The sequence below is a fragment of the Arachis stenosperma genome, chromosome 4, assembly GCF_014773155.1.
Source record: "Arachis stenosperma cultivar V10309 chromosome 4, arast.V10309.gnm1.PFL2, whole genome shotgun sequence".
Taxonomy (NCBI): Eukaryota; Viridiplantae; Streptophyta; class Magnoliopsida; order Fabales; family Fabaceae; genus Arachis; species Arachis stenosperma.
The window spans coordinates 3,802,828-3,825,273 of NC_080380.1; the positions used below are offsets into that span (position 1 = coordinate 3,802,828).

The window sequence follows — 22,446 nt, forward strand, 5'->3', positions numbered from 1 at the left end:
ATTCTGAAATATCATTGGTGTTTTCAATTTTTTTTCTCTATTTTTGGACCAATGGATTTTGACTATCAGAACAAATCCGGTGAACGGAATGATTATCAATTAGCATCAGACAGCCAAGTGTTTAGTGTATATTATTGTTGTTGTCTTCCCTCGAACAAGTAACAACCCTTCATTAGAATTCAAAGACAAAGGTAAAAATTGTAAATGACATTAGTGTATTGTGATCAATCATTTTTTCATGGAGTCATATAACAAACAATACAAGAAATTAGGAAAAGCGTATTAATATTATTCTTATAAACTTTGGTAAAAATAGTATTTAACTACTTGTATTAGTATCTGAACCGAACAAAATGGATTCCATATTTTCTAGGCAAGACCTATCGCACAAGACCGCATAGCGCAGTGGATTAGCGCGTCTGACTTCGGATCAGAAGGTCGTGGGTTCGACTCCCACTGTGGTCGCTTTTTTCGTTTTGAGTTTCACATTTAAGCGAACGAACAACTGACACTGTAGCATGAGTATATCGCATCTTTTATATTGTATCAAACTCGGTTATTGCTCTAATTTTAAACATCAGTCTTCACGCCCCAAATATAATGGCTGAATCGAGGAAAAGAATGAGAAGAAAGCAGATAGGTCATCCATGCACTCGTCGTATCTATCTGAAGATGTAATGATTGGAAAAACTTTGATGGGAATGTGGCAGAACTCGAGAAAGAGAATGAGCAAGTTGAGAGTTAAAACTGAAGGCCTCAAGAGAAGAGTTAAGACAGCATTTCGGCAGATTCAAGGTTCTTTGAAGCCAACATTAAGCTGAATAGTAATTTACTAATTTCATATCATCTCATCTTCCTACAGTTTCTTTTTTTAAGAAAAAGACATTTACGTTACTCCTTCATGTGTCTATATTCTATATATTAATCATTTAACGTATGAATTTGTACAAACAGACAATTAATTTAGAAAAGGGTGGGAGTAGTGTCACCAAAAAAAGGGGGGGAGGGAGTGCTTTATTCAGTTGCACCTACATTTTCATTTTTCATAATAAGCGACTCTCGAACGATACCATGAGAACATGATGAACTCAATTGCACCGAAATGATCTAAAAAAATTTGAGTGAAATAATGGCCAAGCTTTATTCAACAAAAGAGAACTGGGTAGTTATCATCATCCTGTTGCTTTTGACAATATCGAAAGAAGAACTAAGATAAATAATAAGAACCCTGTTTCCAAGTCCATATACCGCGCGAGGTAAAGTCTCTTTCAAACCAAATAATGCTACACAAATAATGATATTTCCTATTGTATAATAAAATATCGGTTCTTCAAATTGTCAAAAATCAAAATATCAATGTGCTATGGCCATAATCGGTTTAGTCTACAAATGATATTTTGCTCTCCCATAATCAATACATGTAAATGTATTCCAAGGTCGGACTAAGGTATCAGGGCACAGCCTAATATTCAGAAAACATCATAAAATAAGACATCAAACTAACTATCCATCAGACTGAAACAGCTATGGATATGATGAAATTTGAAACTAACCTACAGTTGGAGAAGTAAAGCTCCTCAAAAATTTAATATGTAAAATCTAAAGCAGCAGTAGCAGGAAGAAGCTCTGCATACAGGAATCAAATATTACCTCATGTCTGGTGGGACAATGCCTATGTATCATAAGATCTAAGCCTGACAGTGCTTCCATGATTCAGTTCCAAACCAGCAGATTAAACCGCACTTTTCTTGCTCCTGAAACTCTCCTTCATCAATGCGAATTTTTTCTTGCACTGATTCACAGTCTTTCCAGGGACAGCTGTTGCGACTCGTTCCCATCGCTGGTTAGTTTCCTTTGGGAAGGCTTTTAGAGCTTGAACCAGTGCTCGTTCCTGTACTGCAGACCACACGTCTTGTTCTGAACTAGAGGAAACTCCATTTGCAGCAGCAGGAGAAGGAGCAGAACCAGATGTCTGGTTGCTATTAGAGTCTTCTGAGTTATTTGTTGTTGCAGCAGCACTATTTTCAGGCTTTGCAGGAACTGATACCCCTTCTAATTCTTCTCTGGTTGACAGTGGAGATGCAATTGATTGTGCTGCAGGTTTCCTTTTCTCAAGGAAAGCATCAAAAGCTTTGGCTGAATCTGGCTTCTGGAGGAGAACTGTTTTTGTTGCCTTCATTATTTCGTCCACTGATCTTCCAGTACCAATGTATTCGGAAATGACCTCCCATCTCCTTGAAGTTCCTTTGGGATATTTCTGCATTCCTTTCCTCAATAGATCAATCTCTTCTTTACTCCAAGGTTTCTCCTTCTTCTCAATGTTGCTTAAAGAAACACTGCCATTAACCTTCACGGCACCATTTTGTTGGATACTTCTCTCTTCTTTCTTATCAGTCTCATCTTTCTTGCAACTCAGTGCATCTCTTAGAACTTCTGCCTGGTCCACTACCTGTTTTCCCTCCATTTTCTCACACAAACCCCTTAGCTTCTCAATATCAAATGACATGCAAAGCTTCTCAACATCGTCGTCAGAAATACCAAGTAACTGTTGTGACAATATAGGTCCAGAGAGATTCCGCAGCCGTGTTCTCTCCTTCCGCAAGAGCTTTTTCTCTTTCTCCTTCACCTTCTTCTGCTGTGAAGCAACTTCTGCAGCTCGTTTCTCTTCCTCCTCCTTTCGCCGCTTCTCCTCTTCTGCAATTCTGGCTGCTTCTTCTTCCTGCATCCTCTTTGCCATGATTTTAGCCTCTTTTTTCCTTTGCTTCTCAGCTTTCTCCTCTTCTTTTCTTCTCAATATTCTTGGGTCTCTCTTATAAGCATTATCAACAAGGGAACGTATCCGAGCATACTCTTCCTTCCTAGCTTTCTCTGAAAGTTTTGCATTCTGCCTTTCCATCCATCTCTTATGGTCACGAGATTCAGCTTGCTCAAGATCAAACTCATCAGCATGGGGAAACTCCCTCCAACTTTTAAAGGAGTACCAAAAATTGTAGAAATCATCAACTTCTTTTAGTGGAGTATTATCATCGCCTAGTGATGGAATTGGTTGACTGACTGACCACCGACCATTCCTCATAAATGCAGGACCAAACACTTTGAAGAAGTCCTGCGGAGCACAATCAGTTGGAATCTCATCATCAAACTCATCTGTCGAATCATAAATTCTTCTTTTCACGGGATCAATCAAGACCTCATACGCCTCCTGGATGGCCTTAAAGTGGCTTTCTATTTCATCTTTCTTTGCCTGCTTTGCGGCTTCGGTTTCCTCAGCAAGAAGCAGAGCAGCCTGTTTGTCGGGATGAAACCTCAAGGCAGTTTCACGGTAGCTCTTACGAATTTGATCCTCCGAGGCAAGATATCTTAGATGACTCAGGCCCAGCAATGCATAGTGATCTTGCTGCTTGTCTCCAGCTTTCTTTTTGCTCTTGCTGCTGTAGGAATCGGACGGGAGAGATGTCGGTTCCTTATCGTCAACAACCTTTTTAGAATCAGGATCTTCGTTACTCTCCCTAACACCGAGAAGTTTGAGTGCGGCAGAATGGAAGGCATGGCCAGCTGGTTCATACTTCACAGCCTTGATAGGAAGACAGTTTGAAGAAACAAAAATAGGCTGCCCATCTACAATCTCTTCTGAGTAACCAATAAGACGATATTCCGAATGCACAGCCATTTTAGCGGCTGCCAGAAAACCAACCTTCAATTCAACAAACTTCCCTCAAATTGAACTTCTAAACAACTCAACCTGCACATCCCCAATATAAGAGTAAACACCATCAACGTAAAACATCAAACAGCAAAACCGTTACTTTATTTTACATGTAATCAAAATAAATGCTGAAAATAACAAAAATAGCACAAAATTAGCAATCAAATCATGTCAGCAGTAAAATCAGGCAACACAAAACCAAAAGCCACAAGCGAACAAACAGAGCTGGTAGCTGTGACCAAAGCGACAAGGGTTTTCGATTATATGAAAACAGAGGTCAGATACTTAGACGCGTGAACTAAAACATTGCAGGATGAAGAAAGAATCGGAAGAGATCATGATCGATTGGGGAAAAATTGAAAAGCATAGGTGTGCGCAATGAAGAAGAGAATACCTGGAAAGAAGAAAAGAAGGAGGAATCGCGAATCAGAAGGAAGAAGCCGACTTGGGAGAGGAGAAGCGAAAGTTAGAGAGGTTTGGGTTTGGGGTTTTTATATGAGGCTGCTGAGGCATCATTCTTCAACACCTTCATGCCCTATCTTTCTTCTTCACTTCGGACTCTCCCTCTTTTCTTTTTCTCTTTTTTTTTTCCCCTTTTTTGGGGGGTTTAGAGCAACTCTCTCGTCTAAGGGATAGGAAAATTCTAATGTAATAAATACTCCCATAAAAATATTTTTGTGTGAAAATAATCATTAAAATTTGTTATAATTTGATATATTTAATATGATATTTATTAATATCTTAATTATTACTTTTTATAATAAAATATTTTTATATTAGTAATCATCTTTTATTCTTAAGATTTACTTTTCATAAATAAAATCGTAGTAAATATTATTTTATATTATTGTATAATTATATATTGTTACATTAGCCACTTTAATTAATTCAGAAAATATTAAATGATCTATCTACTCTTTACTTAAGTGATATTAATCAGAAGGTACTGCCTATAATAATAAAATTATGAAAAAATAGAAAAAAAATAAAAAAATATATTGATTATTGTCTATAATAATTAAATTATGAAAAAATAAAAAAAATAAAAAAATTTTATTGATTATTGATTAATTGAATTATAAAGATAAAACTATATATATTAAAAATAATATAAGATAAGAAGATAACATTAAGATAAGATAAGATAAGATAATAAATACTAAAATTGTAACTGAATTTATGTATTTTGTTGAGTTGAATTTGTGAGTCGTGAGACTTCTTTATTGTTGTCATGGGATAAGGTGAAAGAATTGTTTAATACGCTCCTGCAAGGGGTGGAGGATAAAAGATGTCAAGAACACTAAGTTTATTGAGATTAAGATAGAAGTGTTGAGAAGACAAAAACTCGATGGAGATGTCAGCTAGCTGCCTAGAAAAGGGAATGGGGAGAAGTTTTATCACTCCACCTTGAGCTTTTTGTCGAATCAAACGACAATCAACCTCTAAATGTTTGATTCGTTCATAAAAAATTGATTTAGCAGCAATATAAAGAGCACTCTATTTATCACAATATTAAACTGAGGAGTACTACACATACAAGTCTTTTTGACTTACAAGTCTTACAAGTTACTAGGCCTTTTAATGCGTTATTCAACGTTTTCTGTTTTCAAAGCGCTACACTCAGAACAGTTCTTCTTCCTCTTCCTCTTCCTCTTCCTCTTCTTCTTCGTTTTTTTTTTTTTCGATTTTCATGGTTTCTGAAATCAAGCTTTGAAATCGTTTTGAAGAAGAAGAAGCAGCAGAAGATGAGGAGAAAGAGAAAGAGTTCTGAATTATGCAACGAATTTTGGGTGTATTTCTTAAATACTTTGAGTGTATTTTTCGTAATCCTTTGGGTGTATTTCTGTAATCCTTTTGAAGATAATGGAATTTCAGAAATACACCCAAACGATTACAGAAGTACACCCAAAATGATTACAGAAATACACCCAAAGGATTACAGAAATACACCCAAACGGTTACAGGAATTCACCCAAACGATTATAGAAAATACACTCAAAGGATTACAGAAAATACACACAAAGGATTTAAAGAAATACACCCAAAATTTGTTAAAATACATCTTATGCATAATTCAGAACTCTTTCTCTTTCTCCTCTTCATCTTCTACTGCTTCTTCTTTTTCAAAAACAATTTCAACATGAAAAATCGAAAAAAAAAAAAAAGATAAAACAGAGAGAAAAGAACGTAAATGAAGAAGAAGAGGAAGACGATGAAGAAGAACGTGCAGAAACGAAAGAAAAAGAGAAGAAGAAGAGTAAGAGAAAGAAGAACGTGCAGCAAGAAGAAGAAAAAGAAGGAGAAAGAGAAGGCAAGAAACGAAAGAAAAGAAGAAGGAGAAGACGAAGAGGAAGAAGAATGGTTCGAAGCGTGTTTTGAGCGTTAGTTTTAATTGAACTTGTAAGGCTTACAAGCCTTAATTGCTTGTATGCGAAGAATTACTCTATTAAACTGGTGGACGGATAGGAGATATGCGTAAAAATTATAACACATTTAGTATCCATTGAAGTTTACAAGTTGTGTTGGTAAGTGCACGATATTTTGTTTAAGTGGATGAGCGGGGAACTGCCTAAGAAGAAACAATAGTCTATTAAAGATCACCGAGTGTCGAAACACCCGGGCCAATCAGAGTCACAAAAATCGGAAAGCTGAATTCCTGATTCTCTCGAAAAAAAAGTCATTTGTCGGGGCTAATTTTCAGATATCGTAACACATGCTTAGTAACTTGAAGGTGAGATTTAGTAGGAGATGCCATAAATTGACTTAATTATTGAGTGGCATACATGATGTGTGGTAGAGTAGTGGTGAGATAAATAAGACGTCCAACCAAATGGCGATATACAAAATGGTCAGATAGCAGGAAACTTTTGTCTTAATATAGTCTTGTGGTACTATTCATTGGAACATAGGCATGTTTCGCACCTAATAAACCAGAATCCTCCAAAAAATCAAGACAATATTTTCTCTAAGATAAGCAAATTTCCTTCGCTGATTGAACAACTTCAATATCAAAAAAATATTTTAATTGACCCAAGTCTTTAATTTAAAAGTGTTAATGCAAAATAGACTTAATGGCAGCAAGTTCATAAATGGAATTACCAGTGAGAATAATAGAAGGATAGAAATTTGAGTACCAAACTTAACAAAAAGACTATAATCAGATAAGGTCTGCTAATATCAATGAGATAGTAAAAGATGAGAAAGTTTGTTATACCACATACGACTATATTGTCGTAAACCATATAGTGACTTCAGCAGCTTTCAGCATTAATTCGGTCAAGGAAATGTAAACCCGGGTGGCAGAGTCATATAAACATTCACAGAAAGATCTCCATGTAAGAAAGCGTTATTGACATCTAACTTATGTATGGGCCAATGCTTCATAGAGGTCAATGCCAGAACTAATATGATGGTAGCAGGCTTGACAATAGGGGAGAAGATTTTCAAGAAATTGACACCTTCGGTCTGAGTGAACCATTTAACCACAAGGCGTGCTTTATATCGATCAATTGAACCATCAAATTTGCGTTTAATGTGATAGACCAATTTACAGCTAACCTGCTTAACACCTGCAGGACAATCAACTAGATGCCAAGTTTTGTTCAACTCAAGAGCATCCAACTAATATTTCATAGCACTACGCCTATTAGAGTGTTGATTGGCATTCTTAAAAGACTTTGATTCAACATCAGAATGTAGAGATAAAAGAAACTTATTATGAGAAGATGAAAGAGAAAAAAAAGACATAACTGAAGATAGAGGATAACGACACTCTGAGGGAGAGAGATTTGTGGAGGTGAGAAGAGAACTGCAGAAATAATCAGAGAGATATGCTGGAGATCGGTGAGGTCGGTCGGAATGACGAATATGGAGTTGCTCAGGTGACGAGGGAGGTGATAGTGGGTTAGTGTCTATTGCGGAAAGAGGAGAAGTTGTATGACTTGAATTAAATTCGGTGAGGAAGAAAGAGGGGTTGTTGGAGAAGAGAAATAATTTGATGGAAGTGGGTCAATGGGTATGAGTGAGGGTCCAACTGGAAGACTAATTAAATTTTGTTTTTGAGAAGGCGTGTTTGGCAATGTTCGGCTGAGTGTATGGAATTGGACATTTTTTATAACTAAGGGCAAGATCATTTCATAAAAAATCACATTTCTAGAAATCTCAATTCTTTTGTCTTCTAAAACATAAACAATATATCCTTTAAAACCATGTTGAAAACTAATGAACACAGCCTTTTTGGCTCTTTGATCAAATTTTGATCTGTTTGTCATTACTCATTAGGGTAGAAACAAAACATAAGTATCCAAAAATTTTAAGGTCATGATAATTTGGTGGATGATTAAAATAAAAATTCAAATAGTGTTTTAAAATTAATTGCGGATGATGGAATTCTATTAAGTAAATAAACAACATGTTTAATAGTATAAGACAAAAAAGATGATGTTAAATTAGATTGAAACATAAAAGCACGAGCTATATTCAAAATATGTTGATGCTTGTATTCTACCCTTTTATTTTGTAAAGGAGTTTTAACACAACTACGTTGATGAATAATGCCCTTTGAAGCATAAAAATCATATAAAATGAATTCTGGTCCATTATCGGAACGAATAGCTTTGATTTTAGAGTTGAATTATGTTTCAACTAAAGTAATAAAATTTTTTATATGATTTTGCACTTCTCCTTTTGATTTTAATAAAATAACCCATGTAAAGCGACTAAAATCAACAATAATAGTAAAAAAAGATTTATGATTATAATAGAATTTTGTTGAAACAGATCCAAATATTAAAATGTAATAAATCAAAATTTGTATTGGTTTTGTTAAAATTTTGAGAAAATGAAAGTTTCTTTTACTTAGAAAGATGACAAACGTCACAAGTCTTATCATGATGCATAGAGATAAAAGGAAAATGTTTATTTAAATGATTAAGTCTTTTGTCCAAAAGGTGTCCTAAACGAAAATGTTATATATTTGAAGGTGTAATGGGTAAAAATTGGATAGAATTTATAAAATGTGTAGTGAATGAATTTTTTACCAAAATCGGTAAATGAATAATAATAGAAGAAATTTGTGTGTAAGAAATGAACAAAAAAAATTTGATACAATGTGATCTGTGGCACTAAAATTAATGATCTAAGTGTTTAAAAATGAATATCGATTTAAAAAATTGTTAACAATAAAAAAAATATGGAAAAGACAAAGATAATGAATAATTAATATCGATAAAAATTCAAATTAATTTAAATGACGAATTTTTTTATTAGAAGAAAATACCCGTTAAGAAAGAGTGCTATAAAAATCTTGGATAGACATCTTTATAGTGCTATATTCTCATCCAAAGAACCGCTAACCAGGCTGCTGGCTTCATGGTAAAATATATCTTGGATAGACATCTTTATAGTGAATGGATTGATCATATGAAAAATCGAGATTTTCTCCTTTTTGATATAAAAGTATAAAACACTATTCTTAGTCTTATTTTTTGATATTTTTTGTTATATTTCTCCATTAGACAAAAAAAAAAAACTTAAATAGTTATTTAAATAATTAAATTTAATTAGCGGATGACTAAAATAGTTTTACATTATCAATGTATATTGATTAAATTCTTTTTTTATATAATTTTACCTGATTTTTATATGAAAAAAATGAAGTTTAAATAATTTTATTGTGTAAAATTAATAATTAAGAAGTGTTAGAAGATCAATAAATTTTATGATTTGTAATTATTAATTAATTATTATTAATATTTTTAATAATATAAAATTATATTTAATAATATAAAATTATTTATTTTTTTATTAATTAAATATTGACTAAATTTTAATAAAAATACTAATATTAAACTTTCTTTTAACAATTTTATATTTGTCCATGTAATATTTTCGGTCTCTTGTTTTGGACCAAAAGTACTAGGCGGATGATTTTTATCCCTGTCTTACATTTGCTCAATTAACATGTGTAGTGCACAAACTACAAATAACTTATCCTTATGGCAACATAATCCAACCCAATGGCCCATTGAACTTAAAGTATAAACTGAATGACCCAACAGTGGATGGCAATCCTCTTAATTCGTACAACAGTGTCATACTATAGTCTATAGATGCCATGTCCAATGCAACAGAGAATAGTGATTATTTATCAGTATATTATCTGGCATAACTAGTAGGGATGTTCAATAAATTACGTAAAAACTCATTCAAATAAAGGTATTTAAAATATTTTTTTAAATATTTTTAAATAATTAAAATTTAATATATATATAACTGATTAAATTATATTTTTTTATTAAAATTAAATTAGATAAATTAATTTGCCAAAAAATTGATAAATTATATTTTTAATTGGTTTAAATTAATATTTTTTATAAAAAATAATTATAATATTTTTATTATAAAAATGACTAAAATATTTTTATTATATATATATATATATATATATATATATATATATATATAACTCTAAATTTTAATCCTTTTTTTTTTCTCTATCATTATAGAATTAAAATTTAGGATTTTTAAAATTTATATATATATATATATATATATATATATATAAAAGAAATATTTTAGTCATTTTTTATAATAGAATTATTGTAGTTATTTTCTATAAAAAAGAATATTAATTTAGATTGGTTTAAGATTCGGTTTATTGATTTTTTGGCCAAATCAATTTGTCTGATCTAATTTTAACAAAAATAATACATTTTAATCGATTATATATATTAAATTTTAATTAATAAAAAATATATTTAAAAAAATATGTTTTTAGTATTTTTATTTGAGTGACTCCTATCTAGAATCCGATTACTCGTTCAACACTAATTCGAATCAATTATATTAGTTTTAGATCCGATAAGTAATCAGATACGGTCGAGTTAATTATGATTAAATTCGACTTTAATTGATTTGGATATTAATTTTAAAATTACATAATCTAAATCAACCCGATTATCCAATTAATTTAATATAATTAAAAAATAAATAAAATCAAATAATGTGATTTAATGGATTCTGTATGTTAAGAATAGATGACAAAGGGGTGTGTCCTTTTCACGCCTTTTTTTAGTTTTGTTTTGTTTTGGGAAAGATATCATGGCTTGTAATATGTATATTATTGTGAGGACTGTGGAGTTCATTAATTATAGCCAACTTGCTTCATAAAATTGATTCCTCTCCCTCACCTTTAATTTTTTGGGATGAGGGTTGAGTTGTCTTGCATGAACCATTCAAAGTCACATTTAAAAACATATATTTTTCGCTTTTTATAATACCACTCCAAAAAATATAATATTTTTAAGGGTTAAGTATTTTTTTGTTTCTAATATTTTGGATTAAAATTAAAATTGTTTTCAACTTTTTCTTTATTAATATCATTATCAACGTTATAAAATCATCATTTTCTTAATTTTTAGACCAAAATATCTTTCATCATCATCTCTCTCTCATTATCTCCACCACATCCACTGCCGGCGAGAAGAAGAAAAGGAAGAAAAAGGTTTTGCCGGCGAAAAAGGGTGCAACGGCAGTAGTGGCGACCTAGCAATAACAACCCCTCCCTCCTTCGCATCGTCTCTCTCTCTCTCCTCCAATGAACTAGCGGCCACAGCAACGACCCTGCAGCAACAACCCGTTCTTCCCTCTATTCACATCGCTTCTCTCGCTCTTTTTCGATAAACCAGCGGCAGTAGTGGCGACCCAACAGTAACAATTCCTTACTCTTTCGCATCGCTTCTCTCTCTTTCTCTCTCTCTTTCTCTCTCTCTCTTCTCCGATAAACTAACTGCGATCCAGCGGTGGTAGCAATGACCCTGCAGCAGCAGCTACCCATCCCTCCCGCTGTTCGCATCATTTCTCTCTCTTCTCTGATGAACCAGCGACAGCGATCCAGCGATGGCAGCGACGACCCTGTAACAACAATGGCAACCCGATGGTAGCAGCAGCCCCTCCTTTTGTTCACATCACTTTTCTCTTTTTCTCTCTCCAATTAACTAGCGGCAGCAGTGGATGGAGTTGTGATAATATAGATGGTAGTAAATATGATAGAAATGGTGGGAGTGAGGAGGGTGAGGAGAAAGATGATGATGATGATGAAAAGTATTTTAGTCCAAAAATTAAAAAAATAATAATTTTATAACATTTTATAAAATTAAAGATGATATTAATTGAAAAAAAAAAGTTAAAAATAATTTTAATTTTGATCCAAAACGTTAGAAATGAAAAAAATATTTAACCATATTTTTAAAGTAGGAGCAACAATACCCCTTTTCTTATAGTGTATGCTTCAACTTTTATTTTTATACATTTATTTAATTTTCATCATAAACTTTATCATCAAATTTAATGATGGAATCAAGCCTTTACGTTTAAGTCCTCAGTTAAAATTGTCATTTAATTTTTTAGAAAAATATTATTTATATATAAAAAATAAATTATTAAATCAGTTATAAATTATATATTTATGTATTACTTTATACGCTGTTTTAATATATAATTTATATTTTAATATATATTTTTATATAAATAACTAATTTAATAGTTAAATATTTTTATACACGTAACATAATTATTTATTTATATATAGTTTATTCTTTTATGAAGAATTTGATGTAATTACATTCTCAAAAACTATATAAAAAATGATAATTGTGTTAAATTTTCATCCACTAATATAAAAGTTTATCTAAGTTGTAATGATATATCAATCTATCTGTAAAGACCTTCAAATATTTTTTTTCCTTCTTTTAAATTTATCGGTGCAATCATAGCCATAGGCACTATTTATGTTAGATGCACAGTTATTAATAGTAATGATTACGATATTTAAGCAAAGATTGACCTGAGTTGAGTTGCAGGGAGAAAAGTATGATTAAGGAAGTGATCTCCCAACAATAGTTTATATTTACCTTTTAAGGCTGATCGAGTTTGATCGACCAATTAAACTTTCGCTAATTAATTTTTTTTTTTATATGAAATATTTTAATCAAACAGGTTAAAGACTAATTTATTATAGAACTAAATTCTATTTAAAAATTGAATAATTCTCTATATACAAACGTTTTTTTTTTTATACAAATCTTTACAAAGTTATTTATATTAACGCGTTTCGAACTGTTACTGCATATTTTCATTGCACATTCTTCTTCTTGCTGTACGTTCTTCTTCCTCTTACTCTTCTTCTTCTTTTCTTTTGTTTCTTGCCTTCTCTTTCTCCTTCTTCACTTATGTGCTTTTCTCTTTGTTTTTTTCTTCATTATTCTCGATTTCCATTGTTTTTTGACATCAAGCTCTGAAATCATTTTTGAAGAAGAAGAAGCAGCAGAAGATGAGGAGGAGAAAGAAAAAGAATTCTGAATTATGCATAAGGTGTACTTCAACGAATTTTGGATGTATTTCTTAAATCCTTTTGGTGAATTTCTGTAATCCTTTGGGTGTATTTCTATAACCGTTTGGTGTATTTCTGTAATCATTTGGGTGTATTTCTGAAGTTCCATTATCTTCAAATTTGACAAGAAACTCGTTTTCATGGAGGAAGAAGAAGAAGGGTCGTTCATAATGCATGGTGAGTAGCGCGCTTTGGAAACAGGAAGTAGTTGAATAACGTACGTTTATTTACTCTTGAATGTGGGAGTGTAATGCGTGTGTTTTGTTGGGTTTGTACCAACTTATATGACTTGTAAGTCAAAAAGACTTGTATGTATAGCAGACTTTTTAAAAATTTGTTATTGGTCAATAAATTATTACATACACAAGGCAGAATTTAAATTTCCACATTTATTTAAACAGACTAATAAGCTGATCACTCAACCAACCCAAATTAATTATATTAACTAATAATTAACAACCACTAGTTCATTCTTTTTGTTCTTTGTCCTTGGAATGCTATAGTAGTGGTGGTCCAGCACCAGCTAAGAAATTATCTATTTTGAGTTAGAACGCGCAAGTACAAAACACTTCCAACCAGCTAAAATAACCATAAATAATATATAAAAAATTCTTTTATTAAATAAGTTATTATATATTTATAATAATTTTATAAATACAAAATATATATTTGAATAGCTAAATTTAAACATATACATAATATGATTGTAACATATCAAAAGAACCATTTCCATAGAAAACACATCAAATGTGCATGATCCTTATTCTATACAACACCACCTATTATTCAATGCCCTTTTATCCGTCCCTACTCCTTTTAAATAAATAAATGGTCCCTCCCACTCTTATTTTAGTTTTTTTCATTATTGAAACTCCAATGAGAATACTTCAATCTGCAGTACACACCCACTTATGCTTATGCTGTTATATATATCTCCCTTTTTATGATTTTTAAAAAATAATCTGCTGCATTAATTGCTAGTGGATCTTACAAGTTGATGAAATAAATGGATCAAACTTTTCCAAAACGAAATAGTTCATAAAATAATAAAATAAAAAATTAATGACGTTTAAATTAAAATAATAAAATTTATGTATAATAAAAATTTTAAAATTAATAATGATTAACTCTTTAATTTATTAATTTATTATTTTTTATTTTAGAATATTTAAATTCGAAATAAATAATATCCAAAAAAAAAAGAGAAGAATGATTTAAAACTAAGTCAATTTGAAATAGACCAACAAGATCCCATGTAATAATTTTTTTTATAGATGTTTATGTTTGTGTTTAATCAATAAAAAATATTACGGGCTTGTGTCTAATTTTATTAAAAAATAGTAATATTTTTTAACATATTTATAAAATATTTTTTTAATTAAAAAGTCTATTATAATTTTATGTACTAATGAATATTTACATTTCATTCTTCATTTTTATTAACCTAAATTTTAGTATGTATTTTTTAAATTAAAATGTCTAATATAATTTTATATTAATAAATATCTATATTAATTATTATTCGTTAGTATATTCATGTCTATTAATATTATTTTAAATATTAAAAATAAATTTTATCAAATACAATATTTATAATTTATAATGATTAAAAGTAACTTTTGTTTTAATTTATTAAATATAGTTAAAATAATTTTTGAAAAATGAAAAATTTATCAAACCTATTCTGATATACTTGGTCATTATTTCTTATCAGATTATTAATAACTATTAAACTATTCTTTCATCTTAGCTCATGACAATAATAAAGAAGTCTTGTGAGTTACAGGATTTTTTGACTGTTGTCATAGACTAAAATAAAAGAATAGTTCAATAATAACAATAACATGTAAATTTAAACCCTATGCAAGTTTAATATAATTTGAAGATGAAAACATGTAAAACTAATTCTTAAATGGATTATATTTTTAAAAAAGAAAAATATTTCACAGAGTAGAAAGCCTGAAAGAGTATAGTATTGTATATTAAATATCACATGGAGTTGCAAAAGCTTTAACAACTACCATATGCAAAAAAAAGAAAGAGATTTCTATGTTAAGGACATCCTCTGAGGTTAGGAACGTATGGGGAGTAGTTGTCCTTTTGTGCCCTTTCTGTGTGGATTTAGTTGTCTGCTTCATGCTTACATACTTGCATTCTCCTTTATTTATTCAGTTTTATTTGGATGCATTCATGGCGTTTTTTACACGGTCGTACAATTATATTTGTTTTTTATAATTATTTACGTTATTAATATAAAAAATAATTATTTTTATTTATATAATATTATATAATTAAATATATATAAAATTATTTTATATTAAAAGTTTATTAAAATTAAATTTTAATTTATTTTTTTCTCTATCAATTTAATTATTTATTTTTTATGATAATTATTGTCAACAACTCACTCCCACTCTTCAACTTTACGTGCATATATAAACATTTCCTCGGTTGCCAATATAAAAAGACCAACAGAATCAAATGGAAATGCTCACTCAAGATTTTCCTCTCCCATGGCATCTATATAATTATAATCAATGGTAATAATATGCATATTAATAATAGTAGGATTATTGGGAGCTATTAAACTTTCACTTTGGTAACACAACTTGTTGGGACACAATCTAACTACTATGGTAGTTTTAAATTGAAGAATAGAGCACTCGCTATTTCTATGGCATAGAAACTCCAGCTACTATAGTTTTTTCTTTTAGGAGTTTGAGCTATTCGAATAAGATTAAAATTTGTATAAAATAATTTTTTATTATTCGTTTTAAATTTTTGTATCATTAGAACTAATATTCATTATAATTATTATTTTTTATCAATTATGTTAGATGCTTTAATATTTTTTTTTTTACTTTTCAGATCTATTAAGTAATTTTATAACGTTATTTTTTATAATTTTAACTATACTATTTTAATTAAATTTAATTATTCTGTTGGTCCTTATAGTTTTGTGAAAATTTTAATTAAATATCTATACTTTTTTTTATTTGGGTTTCTGATTTTTTTTATTAGGTTTTTCTTGATAGTAATTGACTTAATTGTATAAGGATCCAATTAAAACAAAAATTAGTGTAAAAACTCAAATAAAAGAAAAAAAAAGTGTAGAAACTCAATAAAAAAAGTATAAAAACTTAATTAAAAATTTCGTGAAACTATAAGAATTAATAGAATAATTAAACCTTTTAATTATTGTTAAAGTTTCATAACCATCGTAACTACTATACTATATAATTAATTATTCATATATAACTTCTTTTAATAATGACAATAATAAATATAATGTGTTAAATCAAAATCAAGTTGTAACAAAGTTTCCCTATAAATTCAAGAAAGCGAATTCCTACGTGGATAAGTTAGCTTCTGTTAGTCATGTTTAGATTTTAGTTGTCATGTTTATTTTTTGTTATGATTCTGCATTTTTTTTTTTTGACTCTGGCACAACTCACTTTAAAACTGCTTTTTTTTTTATAATTATTTTTATTTGGGCATCATCCCTGTTGTTCATAAAAAAAAAATCAAGTTAACTCAGGGATTTGATCTTTGTCTTAAAAGGATGAAAAAGCTTTAAAATCTAGAACATATAATCCTATAAATTAGTTATACGGTAAAATAAAAATTAATTAAGCTGATGGTGCGGTAATTAGATAAGTTGGAGACTTAAATCAACTTATATTTGTCGAATAGTTAATTCATTTGTTGATTTAAATAAGTAATGTTGAAGGTTTAAATATCAATTTTGTGTATGTAGTAATTTATTGGTTAATTGTAGACTCTTAAACGTAGTTCAGATCTATAAAGGATTAGTTTTTTTTTTATCGGAAATGGATCTTCTCATTTGTTTAATAATTAATAGAGTAAAGTGTGATTTCTCACCATTAATTTTATAAATAAGATCAATAATAAATATAAGAGAGAACAATGAAAAGTTAAAAATCACATTTTACACTTTTAATTTTTTTTTAACAACTGAGACAGGATACTGAGACATGGACACAGAGATACAAAATCATGTTTGGCAGAAGAGACATGGACACAGACAGTGTGTCCAAAAACACTAAATTAGTGTATTTTGTGTCTATCCTGACAGGAATGACACAGGGACACTAACAAGCCACACAACTTATTTTTTATTTTTTTTATTATTTTTATTAATTTTTCGTAATTATATTTTTTTATTATTATACTTTTTCATCTCAAATTTTTTGAATGAAAAAAATAGAATAAATTAAATTTTTATAATTTATTATAGTTTATCACCAAATAAAATACAAAAGTATAAAATTTTGTATCTCTATTCATTAATGTCTTGTCTTATCCTATTTTCATTATTTTGTCCCGTCTTATTCTCAGAAACAAAACCAGTAATATGTTGAACTAGAGGATATGGTAGACCAAAAAAAAAAAAAAGATGAGTTGGGGATGAAAAAGTAAATAAAGGGGTAGGGGTGCACAGACCCGGCCCGGCCCGAAGGCCCGGCCCGGTCCCGAACACTTTAGGAACTAATTTGGAGTGATTTCATCGGGTTTAGGGTTGGGTACGGGTCTCAAAAATAGACCCAGTCATTATTTCGGGTCGGGTCCGGGCCATAGCTCGGGTCACGCGAAGTTGGCCTGGTGGCCCGGTCAACGTACACAATTAATATTTTGTGTTATTAGTGATAGATCATGACTATTCTTACGTGGAATTTAAGTATTGTAAACCTTAATATTTTGTGTTATTAGTCATTATAAGACTATAAGTTAATGTTTTATGTTTAGAATGCATAAGATTTTAGACTAATACATAAGATTGTGTTATTTGTATTGATTTAAATATTTGGTATTATTAGACAATATTAGTATTGATTGTGGTTATGCTTTAATATTGATTGTGGTTATGCTTTAATTTTGAAGAATGGTTGGTTCTTATTATATTTTTCTAAGTGAATTTTATCATGTTAACTAATGATTGGAGCCTTGGAAATTTGGATATTTTTACATGCTAGTTTACAAGAAGGTATCAACGTAATGTAATGTTAACGGCCCGGTTTTCACCTGGTTTCGAAAGTGTATTGGTTTCATCGGGTCTAGGGCCGGGTTCGGGTCTAATAAATAGACCCGATGTATATTTCGGGCCGGATCTGGGTCACATCAAACCCGGCTTCACCCGGCCCATGTGCACCCCTATAAAGGGGGTTGTTGGGAATAGGTGAGAAATTTGGGGGTTAAATTGCAAAATAAGAAAAGATTGAGGGAACAGTATTACTTGCTGGTTTAGAATCAAAGGCCCTTGTTACCTTATTCAGCCTCAGCTTCAACGAGAAGAGAGAGAAAGTTAGAGAGAGAGAGAGAAAGAGGTGGTTGCCATATACAAAGGAGGAGAACCCTAGGAGAGAGAGAGAGAAACTTTGCTTCCATTTCAAGCCCTTTTCGCATTGCGTTTCGGGATCTCGAATCTTCAATCTACAAAGGTGATTTTTTTTTCGGCGGCGTTTGGTTTTTGATTTTTATGGAACCAGATTGCGTTAAACATTTTCGCTTGCAACATTTTGGTGTTCAATTCGTTCAATCAGCTAAAAATTACTAGTCCATTGATTACCGAGCCTCGCACATTGCAGCATTTCGATTCTTCTTTGAGCACTGTTTTCCTGTTTTGCAGGATCTTCTTCTCCTTCTTCCTTTTTTCATTCCTCTGATTGCATGTTGATGCTTGTTTTGCAAATTCATCTTTTAGGGGGGTAGTTCTATGTGAAGGGAAGCAATATAAAGTTTCGATCTTCGTTTTTTTAATTTTTATCAAGTCATGGGAACATGAGCAAATGAAACAGAAAACTTAAGCTGGTTGAGATAGAGCAGCGTTTTGTTTTTCAACTTCCGTTGCAATTATTGTTTTCTTTCCCTGAAGCTGAACTCTTGATTGGAATATTCGTTCCAATCTGTACCCTGTACCTTCCCAAGTGATTTTGGATGTTCTCTTGCCAGGAAGCCAATATTTTTCAGAAAAAAAATATTTTTTTTTTCTTTTAATCGTTTGATTCTATCCCTGAAGTGTCTATTTATTAAACTGGTATAGATTTTTGGTAAGAGTTTAAATGAGAAGTGAGAACATATAAGCACATAAGATTTCATTCATTCATTGTCTTGCCTTATGTTAATTTTCCTTTTTATCTTTACCCTCTAGTGTATAACCCTGGCAAATTCTTCAGTAATTTTGATTCATAACATGTTTCTCACAGGTGTTGGTTCCGTTTTTATGGCAAATTCAAAGGGCTCCTCGGGCATCAGAAATTTGATGTATTCTGGAAAGCATGCTCTGCTTCCTCCTAAAATCCCATTCCCTAGTGTTTCCCAAGCTTATGCTGATTATATGCCGAATCCTACAGTAGGTTCAAAGGTTGCGCAGAGACCAAGAGAGGGAAATGGATTCCACCAACGGACATCATCTGAGAGCTTTATTATAGAGGAACAACCCTCATGGCTTGATGATCTCCTTAATGAGCCAGAGACACCTGTTCGAAGGGGCAGTCATCGGCGTTCATCCAGTGATTCTTTCGCCTACCTGGAAAACACTAATGTTTCTAACATCGGTTATGCAGATAAGGATGAGTTTAAATTTAGGAATTTAGGACCTATTCCTTCTTGGTCACCTCAAGACTTAAATCACAGCAAAGATGTTCGTCATATGCCCATGTATGCAGAAATGAACTCAACTAAAATAAAAAATAGGGCATGGGACTCTTGTTTGAATCCTCCCACACATCCAGGTGGTGTTCCTGCTGTCAAAGAAAATGTTGCTTTTCAGAATTCAGGACTGTCGTGCCCGCCACATGAAGCAGATGGGATTCCATCAACGGCCAATGAAAAGCATGATGTCGTAGAATCTGGTTCACAGGATGCAAAATTATCTTCAGAAAGAAAGGATGGTTCAAATGCAAAGTCATCTGCTACTGAAACAGATTCAAAACGTGCTAAACAGTATGTCTTGTTATTTTGTTGAATTTCCTCTGCTGCTTTTTTCTCTATATTTAGTTTGTCAAAATTTGTCAAGACAGAATCCTTAGCAGGAAATTATATTATTAAAGCATGGCTTTTTAGTGACAAGTCAAGTTTAGTCTGATCTATTTACAGTATACCTGTCTTATAATGAAACTAGGAGAGAATTTTATGCTCTCAATTGATTTATGTACATGAAAATTTGCATGGACTAAAAATTTGAATAAATTGTGTTGCAGGCAATTTGCTCAGCGTTCACGAGTTCGTAAACTTCAATACATAGCTGAATTAGAAAGAAATGTACAAGGTTTACAGGTAGCTTTTAGCGTTAGGCAATGATATGCATCAATGTTTTCTATGCTGTTTTGGAAATTTTCTTATTCTGATTTATTATTTTTTTGTTATTTACTCTTTTATGTATGTCAATTTATAGGCCGAAGGATCTGAAGTATCTGCCGAGCTTGAATTTCTTAACCAGCAGAATCTCATCCTGAGTATGGAGAACAAAGCTCTCAAGCAACGGTTAGAAAGTTTAGCACAAGAGCAGCTTATCAAATATTGTAAGTTTCTACCATTGAACATAAGCTAATAGGTCTTATTGTAAGTTGGAATTTGGAAGTCATTTGTGTATTGGTGTACCAATCTAAATACCTGCATTTTGAGGGGGTGCTTATATATTCACTCATATACAACTAGGGAAATTCTTGGGATGTTATGCTGCATTTTGATTATCTATTTTATTTTTTTTTATAATATCAGATATCTTAGTTGAAAAAAAATTACTTTTTGCTTATCAAAGTTTGATGTGTTTTTATGCAATCTGAAACTCAGTGGAGCAGGAAGTACTGGAAAGAGAGATCGGAAGATTACGTGCAATGTATCGGCAGCAACAGCAGCAGCCACAGCAACCCTCTGCCAGCCATCGGCGCACAAATAGCAGAGACCTTGAATCCCAGTTTGCTAACCTTTCTCTAAAACACAAGGATGCCGGTTCAGGGCGTGACCCTGTTACTGGCGCACTTCGAATTTAGATTTGCTGTAGCTGTAGCTGTGTCTTGCATCTTCATTCAACCGGTGTTGCATCGCCTGTCACCAAATTGCACCCTCTCCCTCTGCGGGATTGTGCAGAGATTTCCAGTGTATGCCCTTCTCTCTGCCCGCATTGATTATTTTGGCTTCGGCATTAAGTCTTTGGCTTCTGTATGCTTTAATTAATATCAATTACCACGAATTCCCCCCTCCCCCAACCAAAACAGAAACAAAAAGGAAAATCATTTGATGTGCACCTGGTGGTCAGCCGAAATCCTATTCTATTTTGGTCGGTTGATCGGCCGGAGGTGGTAACAGCTTCAATTCTCTCACTGTGTGTTTCCATTCATTTCTCATGTATTTGTAAGCCCCATGTCTTGTGAACTATCATTGTAGCTGAATTCAGCCTGCAGACAGCAAAATATCTTTAGAGCTATTCGAATGTGCATTATTTGTATGGATTATGTATGTTAAGCTAATGTTTGTTATATGATTCTAATGAAAATTCATGGTTTCTTCTAAGCACTATGTTTCATATTGAACTGGGCATGTATTTGTGATTTTATTTAAAATATATTTGTGTTCTGTAAGATTTGTATATTTAATTGTTTATTGATACAAATTTCTCCTATTTGGTTCTTTAAGATTAGAATGCTAGCCATGTATTTAGGTTTGGTTCTGCTGTGCCAACATAATGGTTGATGGAATATAACGAATCTTAATTACATGGATTACTCATTTACTCCCATACGCAAGAATAATAATAATAATAATAATAATAATTGGAGTGGGGCGATAATGAATACTGAACGCAAAAAAGGAATCGGACGTGACTAATTTCTTCTTTTAATTATTTTTTATTATTTATTTCTGCATTAAGCTTGGTATGCTGTAGATTAAAAAAAAGGGAGTAAAACCGAATGTTAAAAAGCAAAAGAAACGTTACTTAACCCAATCCAAGTTTAATTTTGATGCACACAATATAAAATATTTTAGATAATTATTTTTGGTGGCGGATTTGAAGATGTGTTGTAAAACTGCAGCGTAACTCCTACAAAACAGAAGGTTTTTCCAAGACAAGTTTAGGACATCAATTTTAAACACACTAAAAATGAACTTTACCTTATTTTAATACTTTATTCAATATATATAATATTTCAACAATACTAAATGTACATCAAACTCAGTTACCAAAATCATTCATTACTCATTAGTATAAAATATGTATTAAAATACAAAATATATACTAAAACTAATTATACTATACAAATATTTATACATAAATACATAGTTATTAATTTTGGTGGTTGGTTTTAACGTGTAAATAAAATTCTTGATA

The 22,446-nt window shown here is 31.3% G+C and overlaps 2 protein-coding genes and 1 non-coding gene across 3 annotated transcripts; 2 read left to right on the forward strand and 1 right to left on the reverse strand.

Annotated features, from left to right (window-relative positions):
* Positions 1-391: 391 nt before the first annotated feature.
* Positions 392-465, forward strand: TRNAR-UCG (transfer RNA arginine (anticodon UCG)). The gene has a single exon. It is a non-coding gene; the product is annotated as a tRNA-Arg (tRNA).
* A 752-nt stretch (positions 466-1,217) lies between these two features.
* On the reverse strand, positions 1,218-4,325 carry LOC130974183 (uncharacterized). The gene is made up of 2 exons (XM_057898955.1): positions 4,101-4,325; positions 1,218-3,742 (listed from the first exon to the last, which is right to left on the reverse strand). The coding sequence occupies exon 2, from the start codon at positions 3,668-3,670 to the stop codon at positions 1,733-1,735; it is 1,938 nt and encodes a 645-aa protein (XP_057754938.1). The 5' UTR covers positions 3,671-3,742; positions 4,101-4,325; the 3' UTR covers positions 1,218-1,732.
* Positions 4,326-18,378: 14,053 nt separating this feature from the next.
* Positions 18,379-21,217, forward strand: LOC130972985 (uncharacterized protein At4g06598). Its single transcript, XM_057897346.1, has 5 exons — positions 18,379-18,556; positions 19,322-20,060; positions 20,318-20,393; positions 20,512-20,638; positions 20,910-21,217. The coding sequence occupies exons 2-5, from the start codon at positions 19,339-19,341 to the stop codon at positions 21,107-21,109; spliced, it is 1,125 nt and encodes a 374-aa protein (XP_057753329.1). The 5' UTR covers positions 18,379-18,556; positions 19,322-19,338; the 3' UTR covers positions 21,110-21,217.
* The last annotated feature ends 1,229 nt before the right edge of the window (positions 21,218-22,446 follow it).